This window comes from Haliotis asinina, chromosome 12 (genome assembly GCF_037392515.1).
Source record: "Haliotis asinina isolate JCU_RB_2024 chromosome 12, JCU_Hal_asi_v2, whole genome shotgun sequence".
NCBI lineage: Eukaryota > Metazoa > Mollusca > Gastropoda > Lepetellida > Haliotidae > Haliotis > Haliotis asinina.
Genome location: NC_090291.1, coordinates 40,856,444 through 40,875,169, shown reverse-complemented (window position 1 = coordinate 40,875,169; position 18,726 = coordinate 40,856,444). Strand labels below are relative to the sequence as shown.

Below are 18,726 nucleotides of genomic sequence, written 5' to 3'. Positions count from 1 at the left end.
CATCTGTTCCTGGGGTCGTGTCATTTTTCATGCTGAAGCATGGTTTAGATTCGGCGTTCATTCAGCGAGCTCTCCGGTACGTTATTGCCACCAAGAAAGGGTCTTTGATTCTTTCTCATTCGTCTAGTTTCTCTTAGAACACCTTTCTTGTTCAATCACCATGCATTATACCCTCAGTCACTTTCATTTTAAGGGTGGTTTAGTGGTTAAACCATTCGCTCGTCGCGCCGAAGACTCGGGTTCGATTCCCAACATGGGTACAATTTGTGAAACCCATTTCTAGTATCCCTTGCCGTGATATTGCTGGAATATTGCTAAAAGCGACGTAAACCCAAACTCACTCACCATACATTTTAAGTGTTAGTTAATTTATTTATCAACGTGGACGAATATATACTACTTTCCAAATAACAAAAGAAACAAACTATGCCATTGGTTTCCCTCTTTCCTGATTCTAATCTACTTCATTTTGTATTTGTATACTTCCATTGTCTTTCCAAATTCTCCTTATTTGCAACATGCTGATTTTGGTGTTACTATTTTGAAAAAAAAAGTCGTCTCGCAATGTAGTTTTCTAGTTTTCTTCGACAGTCTTCCTAGTTTTCTTGGCTTCCAAAAAGACCCGTGCCTCTTTATCTAACAAATATTCTTCTAATGAATGTAATTTTCCTCTAAAAGGTTTCCGGAAAAATCCAGCCTCTAAATTTCAACATTATGTTTGAACAATGTACAGAGATGATTTCTGTAAGGAATGTATAGCAGCTTATGGCGACTGGAGCCACAAATTGGTATAGATTCGTTATCAACATCCTCGACATTACTCAAGCATAATGTAGGTTTGTGCTTGTCGGAGGTGGAAATGTTTGGAGTACTTAATTTGTATTCCTTAGAATTTACAATAAAAGAGCATGCCTTCTAACCTGTTTTAGAGTTAGGTATTTTAATTTCAAATTTAATTTAATTTCAGTTTTGATTTAAGTAGAATGGGTTCTCTCGAGCATTAGTGTAACAGATTGTAAAGATAGTCTGTAGTAACCATTCGTTTCTCATAGTATCTTCGTTTTTCACGAATATAAATATCTTGACAACATATGACAGATTTATTTTCTTCGCCAAGTATTCGTAATTTCCTTTCTCTTACCCTTATCCTCTGCAGTAACAATAAAGTATGATTTAATTTCCAAAAGGAATATGTGTATGCATTATTGTTAAGGAACCTACATACAAAGTGTTTTCTAGACGCTGGTGCCCAAAGTTCTGTTCAAGTCCTAAAAAAACATACCTTACCCACATATCTGTTCACGCGTACGGGAACAAATACCCCCTGCTCTAAAATAACAGTGTAATAGAACAATGTTGCGGTGTGGATTCGTAGACCGTTATCCATTTAGTTGTATCATTGTACGCTTCATTATCATTATCATTATCATTATTAATACTAAGCTAAACTTGTGAAAATACACATTTGTCCGTTATAATCAGTATCCACTGTTTTCAAATACTTTCCCTCTGCTATATCTCTTCATGTCTACGACCTCATAGTCCTCGGTCTCAAATGCACCATAATATCTAATGGACTTTGTTCTCAACTACTTTTCTCCGATATATCTCTCCAATAGACCTCATAGCCCTTTGTCTCAAATGCACAGTAATATCTAGTAACCCCTGTTCTCAAGTACTTATCATGACAACATATATCTCCATAATACCGAAATACTGGGCGTGAAGATTGATAGAAACGGCTGGAAACCAATCGATATGCTTTCCACAATTATACTTCGATGCACTCAGTGACTGTAGCATTAGCAAGCCATGCATATGTATACCTTACTCTTTCCAGAAACATCGGCCCTGGTATGCCATGGAACACTACACTCAATCTCCGCCCTCAAGTTCAACCCCGCGGGCAGCCTTCTCGAGCTCTAAGTATCGGGTTTGATTCAAAGGAACTCGGTGATATCACAGGAAAATATTCAGTAGAACTTAAGTAATCAACCAAAACACTAGTATGTACAGAACTGGGATATGCTACAGAGCAGGTGCCCTCTTAGACTGGGCCTGTGCAAGTCGTACTGATAGCTATCCAGTAACCCGGAACTTACATAAAGTGTGAGCCTATTCAAGCTCTTCCTTTCATTCAGTTGATATTATCTGAAGTAGTTTTATACCACTTAATACCTCTGCATGATCATGTCTCCCAATATCTTGAAGTGTTTTTCTTATACTTAAGCATTATGATTATACTAGAAGCATTAAAATTATACTAGAAGCATTAGTGTTCATGTTATAACAACCTTGTGTTCCTGGCGACATTGTCTGCAAGAGAAGATTATCCATTAAATGAAATACAGAGACAATACAGACTTAGCAGCGCCGTATTTACTTGGTGACTCTCACCAATGGGCACGGATTGACATTTAGAGTAAATGATGTTTATAGGAGTGCATAGTCCCGCGAGACATGTCATCTCATTTCCATAAGGACCAGAGATGGAAACAACAATTCAGATGCATCCACATTAATTACGTTAGCGGACTATTCCTCTTGTCTTCACAGGACTACATTTCAAAGTTTTATGTTTTGAACGATACCTTTCGTGCTGATGCCCGGATGAAGCAAACCGTTTTTGTACTGGATAGTTGCACATTGAACTATGAGGACAATGTGTTGTGTTTCTTGTTGCACTCAGTTCAGTTGACAGATAGATCAAATTATGCATACCTACTGTGATTAGATAGGGTATTCCATTTGTATTAAGAGTTATATTCTATTCTAAGTGTCATTGTGACCGACATATCCTGAGCAACTTAAGACACAATTTATTTCATGTCTTACCATCAGCAATTGTACTTTCAGACCGTCTCTCAAATATTCACTTCATCTGAATGTGTTCATGTTGCCAATGTTGGCACGTCAGTGACACATATGTGAAATATTGAGAATTTCACGTTTAGTTTTACTCATATATGAAATGCTGTTGACTTTCAACAATATTATAATCTCTTGGTCCAGTCAACCAAGGTGTGCCTTTCATTCAATTTGGTAAAAATATCCCGGTTATCTCATACACATGGTTGTTGAGTAGAAGCGTGGGTTTCTCTGTTGTGTTTCTTGATGTTTTCTTTGGTATCTGGCGCTATATTGTATTTTCTTACATTTGTCTGCTTTATTCCATATGTTTACACTCAAACCAAGTGTTGGAACTATATGTATATTTTGTATGTATACAATTAGTGTTGACATTTTCTGTCAATAAAATTGGCTTAACTTCTGAAAAGGTGTTTTTCTATAGTTGCATCATCAAAGTTCGATGTTAGAATGTAAGCCATTTGGGTGAACCCATCTGGCGATCTTAGCATGTATGGATTCACCCACAAAGAGGATATATTCAGTACCTTATACTAGGTTCACACTGTCGTGTGATTCGTTGCGAATGCCATGACTGACCATTCGTAACCGATCGTGGAACTTCTGTGAAATTTCAGGTTTGGATACGAGGTGATGCGAGTCGATACCTTCTGATACATTTTGTTCATATTGTCACGATTTGATTTACCGTTCAGACATTATCACATACCTTGTGATAGAACTGTCCCTATCAACTACACGACTGGGTCGCGATCTGACAGGATTTTCGCGATCGGAGTCCCCGATTTGGAACGATGTGGTACCTGCAGGTACGAACCGATGCGCTATGTTGCGATAGGATACGATTGTGGTTTCGATGTCTTTCAAGGTCACGATCCAGATGACCACGGTTTGAGCTACGATTGACCCCGACGGGTACGTACACAGCCCGACTGACCATAGACTTCATTGTCCCTTGAACTTCTACAGAGTGAACACAGCCACCGTGGTGTTTGTCTTGTCCACGACTGGTTGATCTTTTGTTACGATTCAGTACGAACTGATCGATTGCGATTGACATTTTCTTGTTGATCGTAGAAAATGTTTTCTTTGAAACATCCAAAAAAGTTTTTCGATCAACACGACTGACCTGAAGATCTAGTAAGATCCCATACGATCATCACTATTAGTCAACAATTAAGGCCGCGAATCGTGATAGTGTGAACATAGCATTAGGCTCTTCTCCAATAATGCAAACACACACAGCAGCACCTGTGAACGTATTACGAAATATATTCAGTTGATCATAGGGAGGGTCAGAGCATAAATAAGTTTCCACTCTCAGTAAGTTTCAATTTGAAAATGTCAATTGTAATTAGTAGCAAGTGTGAAGTTATTTATGATAATATTCCTTTGATGATGGAGAAGGCCACAGCCTACGTATGTTTCCACACTCAGTGTGATTTAGAATAAGAATGTTAATGGTAATAAATTGAAGGGTTGGGGGAAGCCCCCATAAAATCGATATATTTGGCGACCAGCAAATGGCGAGATACACCATATGTGTTGACAGAGTCAAGATGGTTGTTGTTTAACGCCACATTCAGCAATATTACATCTATATGGCGGTGGTCAGTAAATAATCGAGTCTGGACCAGACCATCCAGTGATCAGCAGCATGGGCATCGAGCTACACAATTCGGATACGATAGCATGTGTCGACCAAGTAAACAAACCTGACCACCGTATCCCATCAGGCGACTCTTACGACAAGCATTTGTTGCTGAAGAAGACTTCTACCCCGGATCTTTACGAGTAGGATGTATCATGAACAAGATTTTCAGAATCAGTAACACCTGTGTTCGAGATATTACTTGAATATGTGTAGAGGGTACGTAATTAAATAATTGTACATAATCAACTGACATGATGTATCCTGGGTATTGTTTCCAAACATTAAAGTATCACATATGCCGCACTGCCGAAATCGTCCATCAGCCCCAGTATGATAAAACTCATTTTCAGTGTTGCTTAACCTTGCGTTTGGATCTATTCAAATTGGTATTCTTAATGATGACTCGTCGGAAAAAAACATAATAGTATGATAGAACACTATCACATTGGCGATGAAATGGTCAGGCGAAAATAAATAGACAATAAAATACATTAACCACTGTTTTAACTTATTCATGGTAAATATTATACTGCAAGTTTATGAATTGAAAAGAAATTATTTTTTGGTGTGTTTCAGAAATATGAAATATATTGTGTGTTCTTCTTGTTGAAAATCAAAAAAGGAAAAAAACATATTGGAAATATAGCAGTTTTCATTGTAAACGCTCCTAACAGCGCCGGACCTCAAGTGATTATATATCACACAGATGCGCGCCCGCATGCCCTTGCAACGATCTTGTCAGACTGATTTGTCAAGGCATTTCTTCGCATATAGAGTTTGAAATAATATTTCGTAAAGAAGGTAATGTATTGCGACATGGCTGTTAATGTGTCCGCTGAATTCTAAAGGTACGCCGTTGTTTACATCCGTGTTCTTTGTATATTTCGTCATAGTCCATTTACCTACGTCTACCGACTGCATATCGGCGGGGACATATTCAAGGGCGTTAACGGTTAATGCATAAGCTCGCCGTTTGTTGACGAACAGGATTGTGAGCCGCTTCGTGTTCTTGTGTCAATATGCCTGTTTGCTATCGCACACATGTTAAGGCAGCATGCAGAATAAGTATGGAGAGGCAATAAATGAAGACAAAGTAGGTTACATGAGCGAGCAAATGAATAATTCATTGCATGTAAGATCATATCTTATCTATCACATTACATTATTGCCGCAATGGGTGCGTCACAACGTTCTGGTTCACCGCCTCCCCAAAAATATTTAGGTCACATCACGTTATGCCAGTTTGATCATGAGGAGGGAGGAATGTCGTGCAACTACAATAACTAAACAACAGTAAGAGTGAGTGAGTCAAAATCTATAGCCACATCAATAATATCTCAGCCACATTGTTAAAATAAACGCAATTAGATTATAAAATAAACTGTCAACAGAAGACAGTAAAATAACTACATCATCACAGGACTGAATTTAATACTAGTAATTACATCCAAATTATCTTAATTATAGATATTAATATAATATGAAACCGGAATTATAGACTGCCAACAACCGAAGGCAGATCACCACACTAGGAACCACGGGGAATTAGAGTACATTTGCATCTTCATGTTCATGCATGTGACCCTACCTGGATTTACACTATCCTTTCGGTTGGTAGAAAGACACATCTAGACATACAATAAACATACACATATTCTACAATTAAGAAATACAAAGTTTGAACGTACCCTTTAAAGACTGTAATAATTTTACAGTACACTAAAGCATGAGTTTCTAATTTAAACTTCCAACCAAAAATATATATTTATTTACAAATCACAGAAAGACATGCTTGACCGTGTTTCTTCCATCACAAGGGATGCAAAACGGAGGATCCTCACTTTTCAATAGATATTCTGGGGTACATTCTTGTGTGACTAATGCGTTAGGGTTAGGTGTGACATAGCTAAGCAAGGCGTGCCTGACTGCATGGTATCAGCCCTGAACAACAATGGCAGGACACGTGCACTACACCTGAAGTTTCACGCAGATATAACCCACCCTAACCACCCTGTCAAATAACAAGCAGAACAAATGCTGAATATTGTACATAAACGCCTTTTATTGTAAAGGAATGTGACGTCATGGAAAAGGAATACATATTGAGACAGTAAGGTAAAACGTTTGTCTATCTTTAGTGCAAAACCGGATTGTCAATAGATGGTCACGTGTAGTATCCATGGCCAGTACTCCGACATGGACTGGTGAGCACTGTCTTATTTGTAAGACGAACATGCTTTTGCCGTAAGACTGCTGTCATAACCCACTCTATTTGTTCAAGTCACATAGCATGGAAACGACCTGTAAAATGTTGAATGCTTCATATGTACGTTGCCGGTGAATTTGTTCACTGTTAAGCAAACATGGCCTTGTTAAAAAGGAGTCATATAACAGTTTCGGTCATGTGACCTGAAATGTTATTGCTAGTCGAATTGTGAATAGCTAGCGTGACGTAGAGTCCCCTTTGTCAGTTTGCCTGTATGGATGAATGGACTCGGTTGTCACAGATGTAAGACGCATATACATTCATCGTGAAGTTGTTCAGTTGAAGTCGTAGATCATTTTCTCGCGTTTTGTGAAAAGCTTGCGGTGAATACGACACTATGGCTGAGATAGCGATGGGGAAAATGGAGGATCAAAATCATGGACTTACTCCTGAAAAGGACAAACCTAGACAGACAAACCACCCACCACAACTATCCCAGCCGGTTCAACCATCAACCTTAAATTCACCACCGCCATCTTACCAACCTCCACCGTCGACACAGCTACCGCTAGTGAGTCAAGGAAACGTGACTAGTTTTGTGCTTGAGACTGATACAAATGACTGCACGGGGTTTCAGCGGGAACGCTGGACGTCCACTGGAGAGTTCATTGCGTCAGTGCTAGCATCAGGCATTAGCTTTGGAACATATACTGTACTTCCCTATTCAGGCAGCAAAGATTCAGGTAAATACAAACGATTTTGGAAATATATTATTTCATAATTACAATTCATAATTTCACTGACATCGTACTATGTTGAGTGCTAACGTCTGATTAGGTCCATAATTCAAAGTGAAATCCACTGAGTCCCAGTTCATATTTGTTTGGGAATACAGTAGAAGCAGTCTAAACCGGCATTTTTGGGAGTGAAGAAATAATCCGGTTTAGACAAAGTGCTAGATTGTAGAGCTGATGGTAAATGTACAAGCTATGGATGGGACTGAGATTTTATGCTGGTGTTGACAACCTGCCGGATTGGACAGATGCCAGTTTTGACAGCTTTCATTGTATGTTAACAATATTTATGCCAGGTTCATCCATCACTGATGCTTTTGCTTCTGTTAGGACAAGAGTTGTAGATAACCAACATAGGTTTGTGCAGAGCTACTTTCGCTTCTTCTTTGCTCTCTCGTTCGATTCGTGAAAAACAACTGTGAAATGTTTTCCAGTTGCCTTCATGGCAATCTACGCCCTCTTCTATTTCATCCTCGGAGTGCCCATCCTGTACATGGATATAAGCCTTGGACAGTTCACTAGCAGAGGCCCAGCCCACATCTGGAATTTGTGTCCACTGTTCAGAGGTAATTATAAAGGAGCCTTTCCTTTACCAAACGGAATCATTCTACAGTCTGAGACAATTGCATGACTCTAACCATGCCCATATGTGTTTATGAATCACTATGAAGTTGTGGTATGTTCTTGAAAAGGCATGGGTATCAATCTCTCTACTGGCACCGTCATGAAAGAGAACTTGTAAGGTTCTAAATTGTTATCAGGTCGTGCAAAAGACTCATATGCACATAGAAAAGGAGAAAAACGGGAATGCCAACACTTGATTTGCGTAACACCAGTACAAATAGGTTCCCTACGTGATACGTCCCAGAGAGTTAGTTTGGGTTCTTCACAAAGACAAAGGGGTAAGAGTATCTCATGGTTTATTTATCTCATATATACACAGGCTACAAAGGAATCGCAGAGTCCCTTTGACAGTTGAGCTAGCTAATAAGTTATCCGTGAAAGTTACTAGATCACTCAATAGTTTCCTAAATTTAAGTGTGTATGTACATTGAAAACAAATGATAACAAACTGACTTAGTACCAACAAATGAGAAAAGATACATCTATTCTATCAGGTCCGATCTTGCAGGGTTTAAAACTGTATAATTACTGTAGCACGTCAGGGAGAGTCGAATGTTACAAAATGACACTGCGACCCCAGAGATTTGCTGGACTTACACTTGTCGCAGGCCAGACCACAGTGACTATTTCAAACCTTGCATGTACGTCCATTTCCTGGCATTAAATATGTACCTGAATACATATCGGTGAGATGAGAATTATTACAATATGAGTACAATTGAAATCGCTTGTGATTCATTCTTATTTCCATTCAATAACATAATTGTCTAAAAGAAATATATACCCTCAATCTGAAAATGTCAATTGTATATACAGATTTGAAACGCTTCATCAAATGCAACTCATCTAGGTAACGAAAAGTCGCACTTCACTACATGAAAAATCCAAAATACACCATTGGCGAGATATTCAGTGACACATGTACATTGCAAAATCAGAAGTTAAATCTTTGACCTCATGAGGCTTAATCAGGAAATTTGCCCAGATCTTTTTCTCTACCCTAGCTCTATTATTGACTATTGGCTCAATAAATCTGTAACAATGGCTAAATTTCAACAGAATGGTTGCAAAAAACACACCAAAATACAATGAAAAGTCTACCTATTCATACTTAAACAAGAGCCAGCAAGTGATGACCATTATCCGTAAAAAAGTGGTGACACCAATGTTCGATATTTTACAATTTTGCATTAAATAAAACTGCTGGTCTTCGCAGTCAAATGCCCAACGGAGGTAAACAACCCAAACATTTTGCACGCTCATGCGCGCCTCGACCTGACCAGAGAAATTTTGAAGTCTGCATTCCCATTTCTATACTGCTTCTACCATCAACCCGTATAGGACTTGGGACCATCTCACATACGTGGAGTGTGTTAGACCTCACTTTCTTTTGGTTATCCTTACGATAACGCTGACATATTGTATAAGTACTTCAGTTGCAAGTTACTGTTGCAGGGATAGGTGTCGGGATGATGGTTTACTCTGCCATGTACCTTCCAGTGATGAGTTTGTTTTCATCGTGGTCTGTGTACTACGTGGCTCAATCGTTCTCCACCGTTCTGCCTTGGTCTAACTGCAACAACGCATGGAACACGCCAACATGTTTCAATAGAACCGGTGCTGGTGTACAATACTTAGAGTAAGTGGCCTACACTGGAACACACATGAACCCGAGACAGATCAGACCAGAATGAAAAGGCAGTCGAATTATCAAAATCATATGAAAATAGACCTCAGAAATGGAACTGCATGACACGTCTCAGTGCTAAATCCGACTGGAGGAGGAAAATATTGTTAAAGGAACTTGAAACAGGGAAATATTTACTTTCCTGCTTAGTGACTTGTGTTCGACTTCTGTTCGACTTGCAGCCCACTGTTCCTCAGTGCGTCAAGTGCAGCAAGAATGCAAGTGACATGTGTTCCTGCAACCCACTGTGCTTCAGTGCATCAATGCTGCAAGAATATATGTGACATGTGTTACACAGTGTTTAATACAGTCTTAATGCCAAAGCACTGATTACGTGAAATAGCAACATGAATGCTCTGAACCACGATCAAACGTTGTGACTAATGATATCAACATTCCTTCGTTTACAGAAACAGAGTTCTACAGTTGTCTGAGGCCTGCGGAATAGACGATATGGGAGGTCTCCAGTGGGAGCTTGTTGGCTGTTGTGCTGGCCTGTCAGTTTTAGTCTTCTTTGCTTTGTTTTGGGGAGTGAAGGTTCTTGGGAAGGTTTGTAGAGCCATGATTATTGTTCATTCCGTAGATGATAAATATATCTTAATGTGAAATATACTTTACTTTTTTCTTCTGCTTTCTACATCCGTCCTCATGTGTGGATATTTACTGGGTTTAGTAGTAGATTTTTCTTAACACTTTCTGAATTAATTTTGCATGTTTGTTTTTCACGTAGGTTTTCTGCATCACAATGTCACTGATGTTGGTCCTGACACTGGTTCTGTTCGTCAAGGCAATGACTCTTCCAGGATCCACCGATGGATTAGCACATCTTTTCACACTGAACCTTCAAGTAGATCTTAAACGTAAACATGTAAGTTTCATCATAGTATTTTTAACTCTTCAGAATGCACTCTTTAACATCCTGAGACGAATATCTTTTCCGTGGTTATTTCATTTTCAATATTTTAGGAAAAGGGATTCTTTTGCAGATGGTAGTATACGTGTTTATGGTGTGTATTTTTAGAGGCACGCACTGTTTTCATGCTCAGTGTTTAGCTCACCTGGCTGAAAATCAAGTTTGTTAATGCCATCATCTTGTTAATGTCATCATCCGTCTACGCCTGATAACTATTTCTTCCAAATATGATCAGTGGATCTTGAAAGGCTTCTACCCATCACTGGTGAGGCCGGAATACATGCAAGGCCTTTCGCACATATGTTGATATCTTGTAAATACTCTGGGCCCGTTTCACAAAACTCTCGTAAGCCTAAGATCTCGTAACTTTTCTCGTAGCATTTGCACCTGCTATGTTATAGCATGCCAGACACAAATCCCACGAGAAAAATTGCGAGATCTTAGGTTTACGAGAGTTTTGTGAAACAGGGCCCTGATTTGTTGTTTTGCAGTATAATAACACCCGATATTTGTATGGTATCTAGTATTTATGTGTACTAATTGGAGATCACGTACATGTATTTGAACGTATATCACAAAGTATCCTGGTTTTAGACTTTCCAATATGACATGTGTGATTCTTTTATTGCTAACCCTGTTCAGTAATTGTATATGTTGTTTTACTCGCATTTTTGTCTTTTCTTTTTGTCTTGAATATTTCCCTACACAATAATCGATGTCATCTTCAATTCCATACATAATACATGGGCAATGTCCAGATCCAAAGTCTGTAAATAATCGAGTCTGGACCAGACAATCCAGTGACCAACAACATGATCATCGATCTGCGCAAATGGGAACCCATGACATGTGTCAACCTAGTCAGCAAGCCTGACCACCCGATCCCGTTAGTCGCCTCTTACGACAAGCGTAGTCGCCTTTTATGGCAAGCATGGGTTGCTGAAGGCCTATTCTACCCCGGACCTTCTCAGGTCCTTCCAGTAGAGATTCGTTATAATTACTATATAGTTTTGTTACTTTTTAGTACTGTTATTCAATATTCTTCATGTACACTGTGTCCGGTAACCACGCCATTTGGTGCACAAGAACTATAGCGTTTACCTGAGCGTGCATTCTGCTAGTTTTTACGTGATATCACAATCTAATACATAGGCTGTTCAAATATGTAGTGGTACGTAGATACAAGTGTATCATATCGTTTCAGGTGTGGTTGTCAGCCTTCTTCAGAGCCATGCTTCATGTCGGGGTGTCATCAGGTCTCGTTAACAATCTTGCAAGCTACAGACAATTCAAATCCTCCGCTTTAAGGTGACTTGAATTTGACAAATTGCTTCTTTGAACATCAGAGACTGGGGTAGCGGGGTAGCCCACTAGTTCAAACCTTCATATCATAGAACCGAGGGTCTTGTTCGATTCCCCGAGTTGGTAGAATGTGTGAAGTCCATTGCCGAAATATTGCTAATGCTAAAAGCTCATTCATTCATCGAACACGATGTCTAAAACCATGAAAAACACAAACATATATTAGAGAAATTGTTCATAACACTTATTTGACACAGCGATTAATATTTGTTTCAGGGACTCCGTCATAATATGCAGTATTAGTACTGTTGGTCTTTTGCTGGCAGGTTTGATGATGATGAGCCTCACTGGGGTTCTAGCTGACACAAAACAAGTGTCGATAATCACTGTCAAAACTATAGGTATGTTGAGTACAAATACTGAAAGGCTCTTTCCCTTTACTTACTTTCAGTTTTAATAAGGAATATATACTAACGGAGAATATTCACTAACAAAATTCACACTTACTCCTCACCTCCTTACACTTAGGAAAAAGAGACATAGAGAGAGAGAGTGAGAAAGAGAGAGGGAGAGAGGGTCGAATCGAAAAATCAACATGTGTCGCCTCACACAAAAATCCAGCTGGTCAAAATCGGAGGCAGAGATGATCTCCAGCACTATGGTAGAGGAGATTTAAGTTCCTTAAATACAGACAATAAGCAACAGAGAGCTGATCACAAATAATTCTGTTCTGTCTTTCTGAGACTGATCACATGGCTATTTCCATAGTCTTGATCAGAGTTTCACGAATCATATTGCCCTACACTACGTTCGCGCAGTTAGGGAAACATTATCGAGAATGGTGGCAGTCTTAGAAAACGTGCAGTTATGCCTTGTGTTAACAGGTGTAGTCAGCGCATTTGAGAAAATTCCGGAGCTGTTTCCTCATCTCGATGCGTCCCACTTCTGGAGTTTTGCCTACTTCTTCATACTTCTTCTTGTGGGATTGAATTATCAGGTAAATATCAGCAACATTAATCGTAATTTTATAAACGTATACACACGTCAGTGCTGTACCTGATCTGGTCATTTGTCTGCTTTGACAATTCTTTTTGTCGATATTGGACCAATGATGGTATTTGTAATACCTCTGACAACTGTATGTATGTATGTATGTGTGTGTGTGTGTGTGTGTGTGTGTGTGTGTGTGTGTGTGTGTGTAACATGTATGTATGTATGTATGTATGTATGTCAAATCGTTTATTTGTAATTTGTAAGACTGCAAACATACTTGGCAAACAACGCTTAAGTCACAAGTAACAAACCATGAAGGCAACAGTGACATTCATGAAGAAGTAATGAAGATGTAATGAAATAGCAACATTAGTTCTGGGGCTTTGGTAACATTTCACGCGAAAACAAACAGATACCAGGATGGATGCTAACATGTTAATGTTAACATGAAACTCTCTTGTTTCAGTTTGTATGTGCAGACATGATCATCACAGCCATAGTTGATAGCCTGCCACGGCGATCTCGCATGATAAGGATCGTGATTACTATGGTCACCTGCATTGCGACCCTTCTCCTTACGCTTCCATATTTGACTAAAGTAAGAGAACTGTTGATAATTACTTCGATCTGATTGTCCACACTATCCCAACGTATGGGTGTCATATACTTCTTCTTATTTATATAAATATTAATTTTGCATATTTTAGCTCTATGTACGTAATGTGAATGATATATGTGTAACTGACACGTTTTCGTTTGCAGGGAGGGGTTATTTTCATGACACTGGTTGACTCTTTCGGAGTCACGTTATCAATCTATGTTCTCGGTATCCTTCAGTTCCTTACAGTTGGATGGATATACGGTATGGCACAGCGAGTTATCACGCTCTTTCTGTTAAATACACGGTTTGTTCAAATTTTAAATCATTACACGTAGAAGACATTTTATATTTTAAGCCATGTGTGTACAATACAATATGCTGAGGGAAACTGCCCTATAAAACCATTCTATTTCCAAAAAAATCATATTTGGTATTCATTCTCCGTTATTGCTGAAACATTCATCTATAATTTGAAAGGCAGTTCTGTAAAGGTCTGTATATAACACATAATCCATGTCGTGAAACAAAAAATGAAACACTTCGTAGCTGACTGTAAACATGATTTTCAGCCTATTTATCAATGAATTCAAACACTGGTATGTGTACACTGATCTCTTGCCTCACACCAAGCCTTTGTATTATTCAGTCATACTGTCACCCGTTTTCAGGCATGGGTCGGCTGGGCAGAGATATTGAAATGATGACTGGCATTCCACCTCCGATAATCATCAAGTTCATCTGGTGTTTCATCATTCCACCTGTCTTGCTGGTAATGTTATTTCCTGATGTATAGTACCGTAACACTTGCTTGAGAGGCATATTTTAGAAGTTGGAAGTAAATAGAATAAGCGTATATATATGACAACTTCTTTACACTTTGAAAACGATACAAGAACCTGTATCGAAACGTCGTGTTTCAGTACTACGAAGTTGTCATCCATATACACTTATTCTATAGTACCGTAAGATAAATAATATATCACCATCAAACAAATGTAACGTTTGAACCTCAAATGTCTACAACTATAATCGCTCCTTTCAGACTTTCCTGGTGTTATCCTTAATCGATTACTCCCCTCCATCGTTCTACTCCATGGGTTCAAGAGATTTCCCCTATCCAACATGGAGCCACGCGTTGGGGTGGCTCATAGCGCTGGCTCCTCTGGCACCTGTACCCGTGTTTGTATTGCTGGCACTTGTCACTTCTTCTCAGGTAATGATTCTGTCTTGTAACTGTTGGAACGGATTTCCGCGGTATTGGTAGATCCACGGTATTTTGCCATACCATAAATGTATCCCAAAAATCGGTATTTTCGGTTTTCGTAACATCATTTCTGTCTATTCGTTTTGTTCATTCAAAACAGAAAAAGATTAAGTAATTTTTTCCATGTTATTGAACTTTGTAAGATTTGGCTCGTCCTGTCAATTTTCTGTTTAGAAACGGACGTAATCGAAGGCCATGTAAGGCAATATGAATTTATGTGTATATTTGTATAGTGCTAGCATCCAGATCAGTTCAGCTGGTCAAAGGCGCTTTCTTTCCCCTTCGATCACTGGATGTCAGTCTCAATCGGTTCATTGTAAATCAATCTCAACACAATGGGGATCATTTTCCAATTCACGTAGACGCTGTGCTTAAAGATTTTTGCTATATCGTCTTAAATCTCCTTCATCCTTTAGACATCTTTGGGTTCACAGTACATGCTACTTGATGGTTAGATTAGAGAGGTGTTTGCTTCAAAGACAACAATATTTGGCAATTGAAATTATAAGATAATAATACTGGATATTTATAAAGCGCCAGTGTCCGTCCACACATGCATGTTCGTGGCGCATTTAAACTATTTACGGAAAGAAGGGGGAAAGTCAATTGGAGGCTTTAGTGAAAAGGAATGTTTTTAGGGCATTAGGAATGTCCAGATTTGGGGCGAGTTTCATTTGGATTGGTAGAGAGTTCCATAACAGAGGCGCGACGTGCTGAAAACTCCTCTTTCCTAAAGAGGAGAGCCGAGCAGTAGGCACTTTCAGGAGTTGTTGATCTGGGAACGTAGCGTTCTGGAAGCGCATATTGGTTTAGGAGAGATGAGACACATGGCGGGGAAAGGGGTGTTGAGGCACTTGAATACTTGGCACAGAACTTTGAAGTATACTCGGTACTGAACAGGAAGCCAGTGCAATGATTTTATCACTGGGGTTATGTGATCATATAGTGAACTCAAAGATATAATTCTAGCGGCTGTATTAAATATTATGTAGTGAAAATGGAACGACATGATTAACCTAAAACATGTATAGAGGATTTTTCTTTCTTTCTTTTTTATTTCTTTCTTTCTTTATCTATCTATCTATCTATCTATCTGTTTAGTTAGTTATTTGGAAAACTGTGCTTCGGGTGACACTGCATAGCCCGACAGCCAAATCCACCTTTTGCGGAGAACCTTGCTTTGGTGTCTATAGTAGGGTTTTGTGAGTTTTGCTTCTCAAGATCAGCTATTTCGAGAAATTTCTTGCTGGGCCTACATCAGCACTGAGCACTTTGCACAGTTATGAATTATTATTAAACAGACTTTATGTATACACCGAATGTATCTATTTATGGTGTCCTGCAGCATCGATTGTAATAAGTGTGCTTCGTGGTTTCTTTTCAGTATTTGTTACGCCCGCGACCTGAATGGGGACCTGCTGAACATAGCTACAAGAGACAATATGACAGTCAGTGGAAGTACCATGCAACACTGACAGACAGAATTATTTCAATATTTAGGAATTGATGTCACCGTGCCATGTCTCCCTTAACTTTATCAGAGGCAAGGTGCACAAATTACTATCCCGAAATCTTGTTATCATTGCTTTGTTATTGTCTTTAGAAACTATTTTGCTCTTGGAACAGTACGTAAATATAGTCCCCAGTGGAACAGCACCAAGCTAAGATTGTCGGTTTATACACGCTAAAACAATGGATTTTTGTCAGTTTCCGGGTACAGAAACCTTGCGGAAACCTACGTTACCCAGTATCCACTAGGATTCCGCAATAGCGATCACCAGGTTCTTCTTACTATGAATGCTCCAACGAACTGAAACCAAGCGGAAATGCCTAGTTTCAGTCGCAGAGACATGATGGAAACCACGACTTGTTAGTTTCAGTTTTGTAAACTTTGCAGAAACTCTCGCTGCGTGTTTCTATATGCTGGAAACCTAGCTGAATCTTACATTACTCAGCATCCATCAAGTTAAAGCAAAACCGTACACTAAGTTTGTTTTGTTTTGTTGGGTTTTTTTTGTTGTTGTACTGGTGTCAAAACTATCATATGGTTATTTCAAACTGAGCGTGCCACCTTTGCTGTCGGTAAGCATGACATTTGTGCCCTTTCCGTGAATACCCGTGATCTATTCACTTTATTGCCGTATAATACCAATATAAAATTTGGACAGAACGGACATGAACGATGGACGTGTTATCTTTTCTAATTAAAATTGAAATCGGTAGTATAAAACTTGTGCGTAGTAGAAATACAGTACATTTTCCGAAAGCATACCACTTTCCTGAATGAATACCAAATTCCTTCGAACATGGACAAGTTAAATTCCTTGATGCGCATGTAAAATCGTTTATCTCTGACCATGTACCGATGTATTTTTCACAAAGCATGCCAATATATGCAGTGACGGAACATGTTTTCGTGTTGTTTGTGTTTGTTTCTCTTTTGCTTTATTATTTTTGTTGGTGTGGCCGAGGGAGTCCGGTTTTATTTTGACATTCCAGTTACAATAACGACCCTTTTTCCAAACTAAAACTTGTTCAAACTATTTCTTCTGAATTCCAACGTTGCCCCAATGTCGTTTTAGTAACATGAATGATAGTAATAGGCCAGGGGTCCAAAATACATTCATAGATATATATTTTGCATGAAATTACATGACAACAGATTTTCTTTTAAGTTTCCCATCATTTATACACAAATAGGCATATTTGTGTTTGTTGAAGACAAAACTGTGTTGTGATAGAGGTTGCTTCAAATATTATTCCAGAAATGTATTCCTTATATGTAGGTAGGCTTTACAAAAAGTTTAACCTGTATTTGATGTTCAGTTGAATTTAGATTCATGTTTTTTGCAAAAAGGACAAATTCGTGAAAGATTATCAGTCAATCTCTGCTTAAAACAGACATGAAACCACCATTAGTTGAAACATCCTCTGAAATTTAAATAAAGTGAGTGAGTGTGTGTGGTTATACATCGCTTTTAGCAATATTCCAACAGTATCACGGCACGGTGCACCAGAAATGAGCTTCACACATTGTGACGAGAGTGACCAGAGAACGCTTTAGGCAATAGTCTACCCCACCACCCCAGATAGAAAACATTCAAAAGTCAAATCTAAATAAAATAAACTTGACATGCGATGCCTGTCTCGTGCGCCCAGATTCATCCAAAGACTATAACATTAAATAAAACTGATGAGGTTATCTCCAACGTGGAAGTGTTAAAAGTCGACACGAATATCTGACTGGCCTTAACATATAAGTAAGTTGAAAATGGAATCTCACACACTCAGCACGAACCATATCGCTACAAATACCTTTGACAGCCTTTACATGTCTTTTTTTCTGGATTTGTTCACGCCACATTTCTGAACCGTAACCATGAATAGGTTTAATCACAGCATCTAATATATTGAAAGGATCTGCACATGACAGACAGACTACTTGTTTTTAGTATCTATAGACGCAAGAGTAGTCTGAGCTTTAGTCCTTACTAGCCCCGGTGTGAGCACAATACCCCAATACGTACAGTATAAAACAGTCTTTGACTATGAAGAACCACCTGTCAAACTGTAAAAGGGTCCCATTATTCCTGAAAACAGTAAGTTGACAAAAAGTTTCAAGACCATTAAGCTTCTTCTGAAGTCATTGAAGAGTTTGTATGCAGTGTTGACGGAGAATGTCTACTTGCTCTAGCAGTATGAGCACCCTCGTTATCCTGTTGGAAGATGGCGTTTCCATGATGACCAAAATATGGCACAACGAAGGGTCTCAGCGTTTGATCAACGTAACGGGCAAATGTTCTCTACCAGGACTAATATT

General features: G+C 38.9%; 2 protein-coding genes across 2 annotated transcripts in view; both read left to right on the top strand.

Annotated features, from left to right (window-relative positions):
- Positions 1-3,277, top strand: part of LOC137258311 (annulin-like) — a 38,575-nt gene extending 35,298 nt beyond the window's left edge. The window contains exon 17 of the mRNA XM_067795946.1: positions 1,841-3,277. Within this exon, the coding sequence (XP_067652047.1) occupies positions 1,841-1,991 (151 nt within the window). The 3' untranslated portion in view covers positions 1,992-3,277. The remainder of the gene's footprint in view (positions 1-1,840) is intronic.
- Positions 3,278-6,688: 3,411 nt separating this feature from the next.
- Positions 6,689-17,313, top strand: LOC137258313 (sodium-dependent noradrenaline transporter-like). The gene is made up of 13 exons (XM_067795948.1): positions 6,689-7,471; positions 7,957-8,088; positions 9,602-9,785; positions 10,244-10,382; positions 10,564-10,701; positions 11,951-12,054; positions 12,325-12,449; positions 12,933-13,045; positions 13,508-13,639; positions 13,804-13,903; positions 14,311-14,411; positions 14,685-14,855; positions 16,291-17,313. Exons 1-13 carry the CDS (start codon positions 7,126-7,128, stop codon positions 16,411-16,413), a joined length of 1,908 nt encoding a protein of 635 aa, XP_067652049.1. The 5' UTR covers positions 6,689-7,125; the 3' UTR covers positions 16,414-17,313.
- The last annotated feature ends 1,413 nt before the right edge of the window (positions 17,314-18,726 follow it).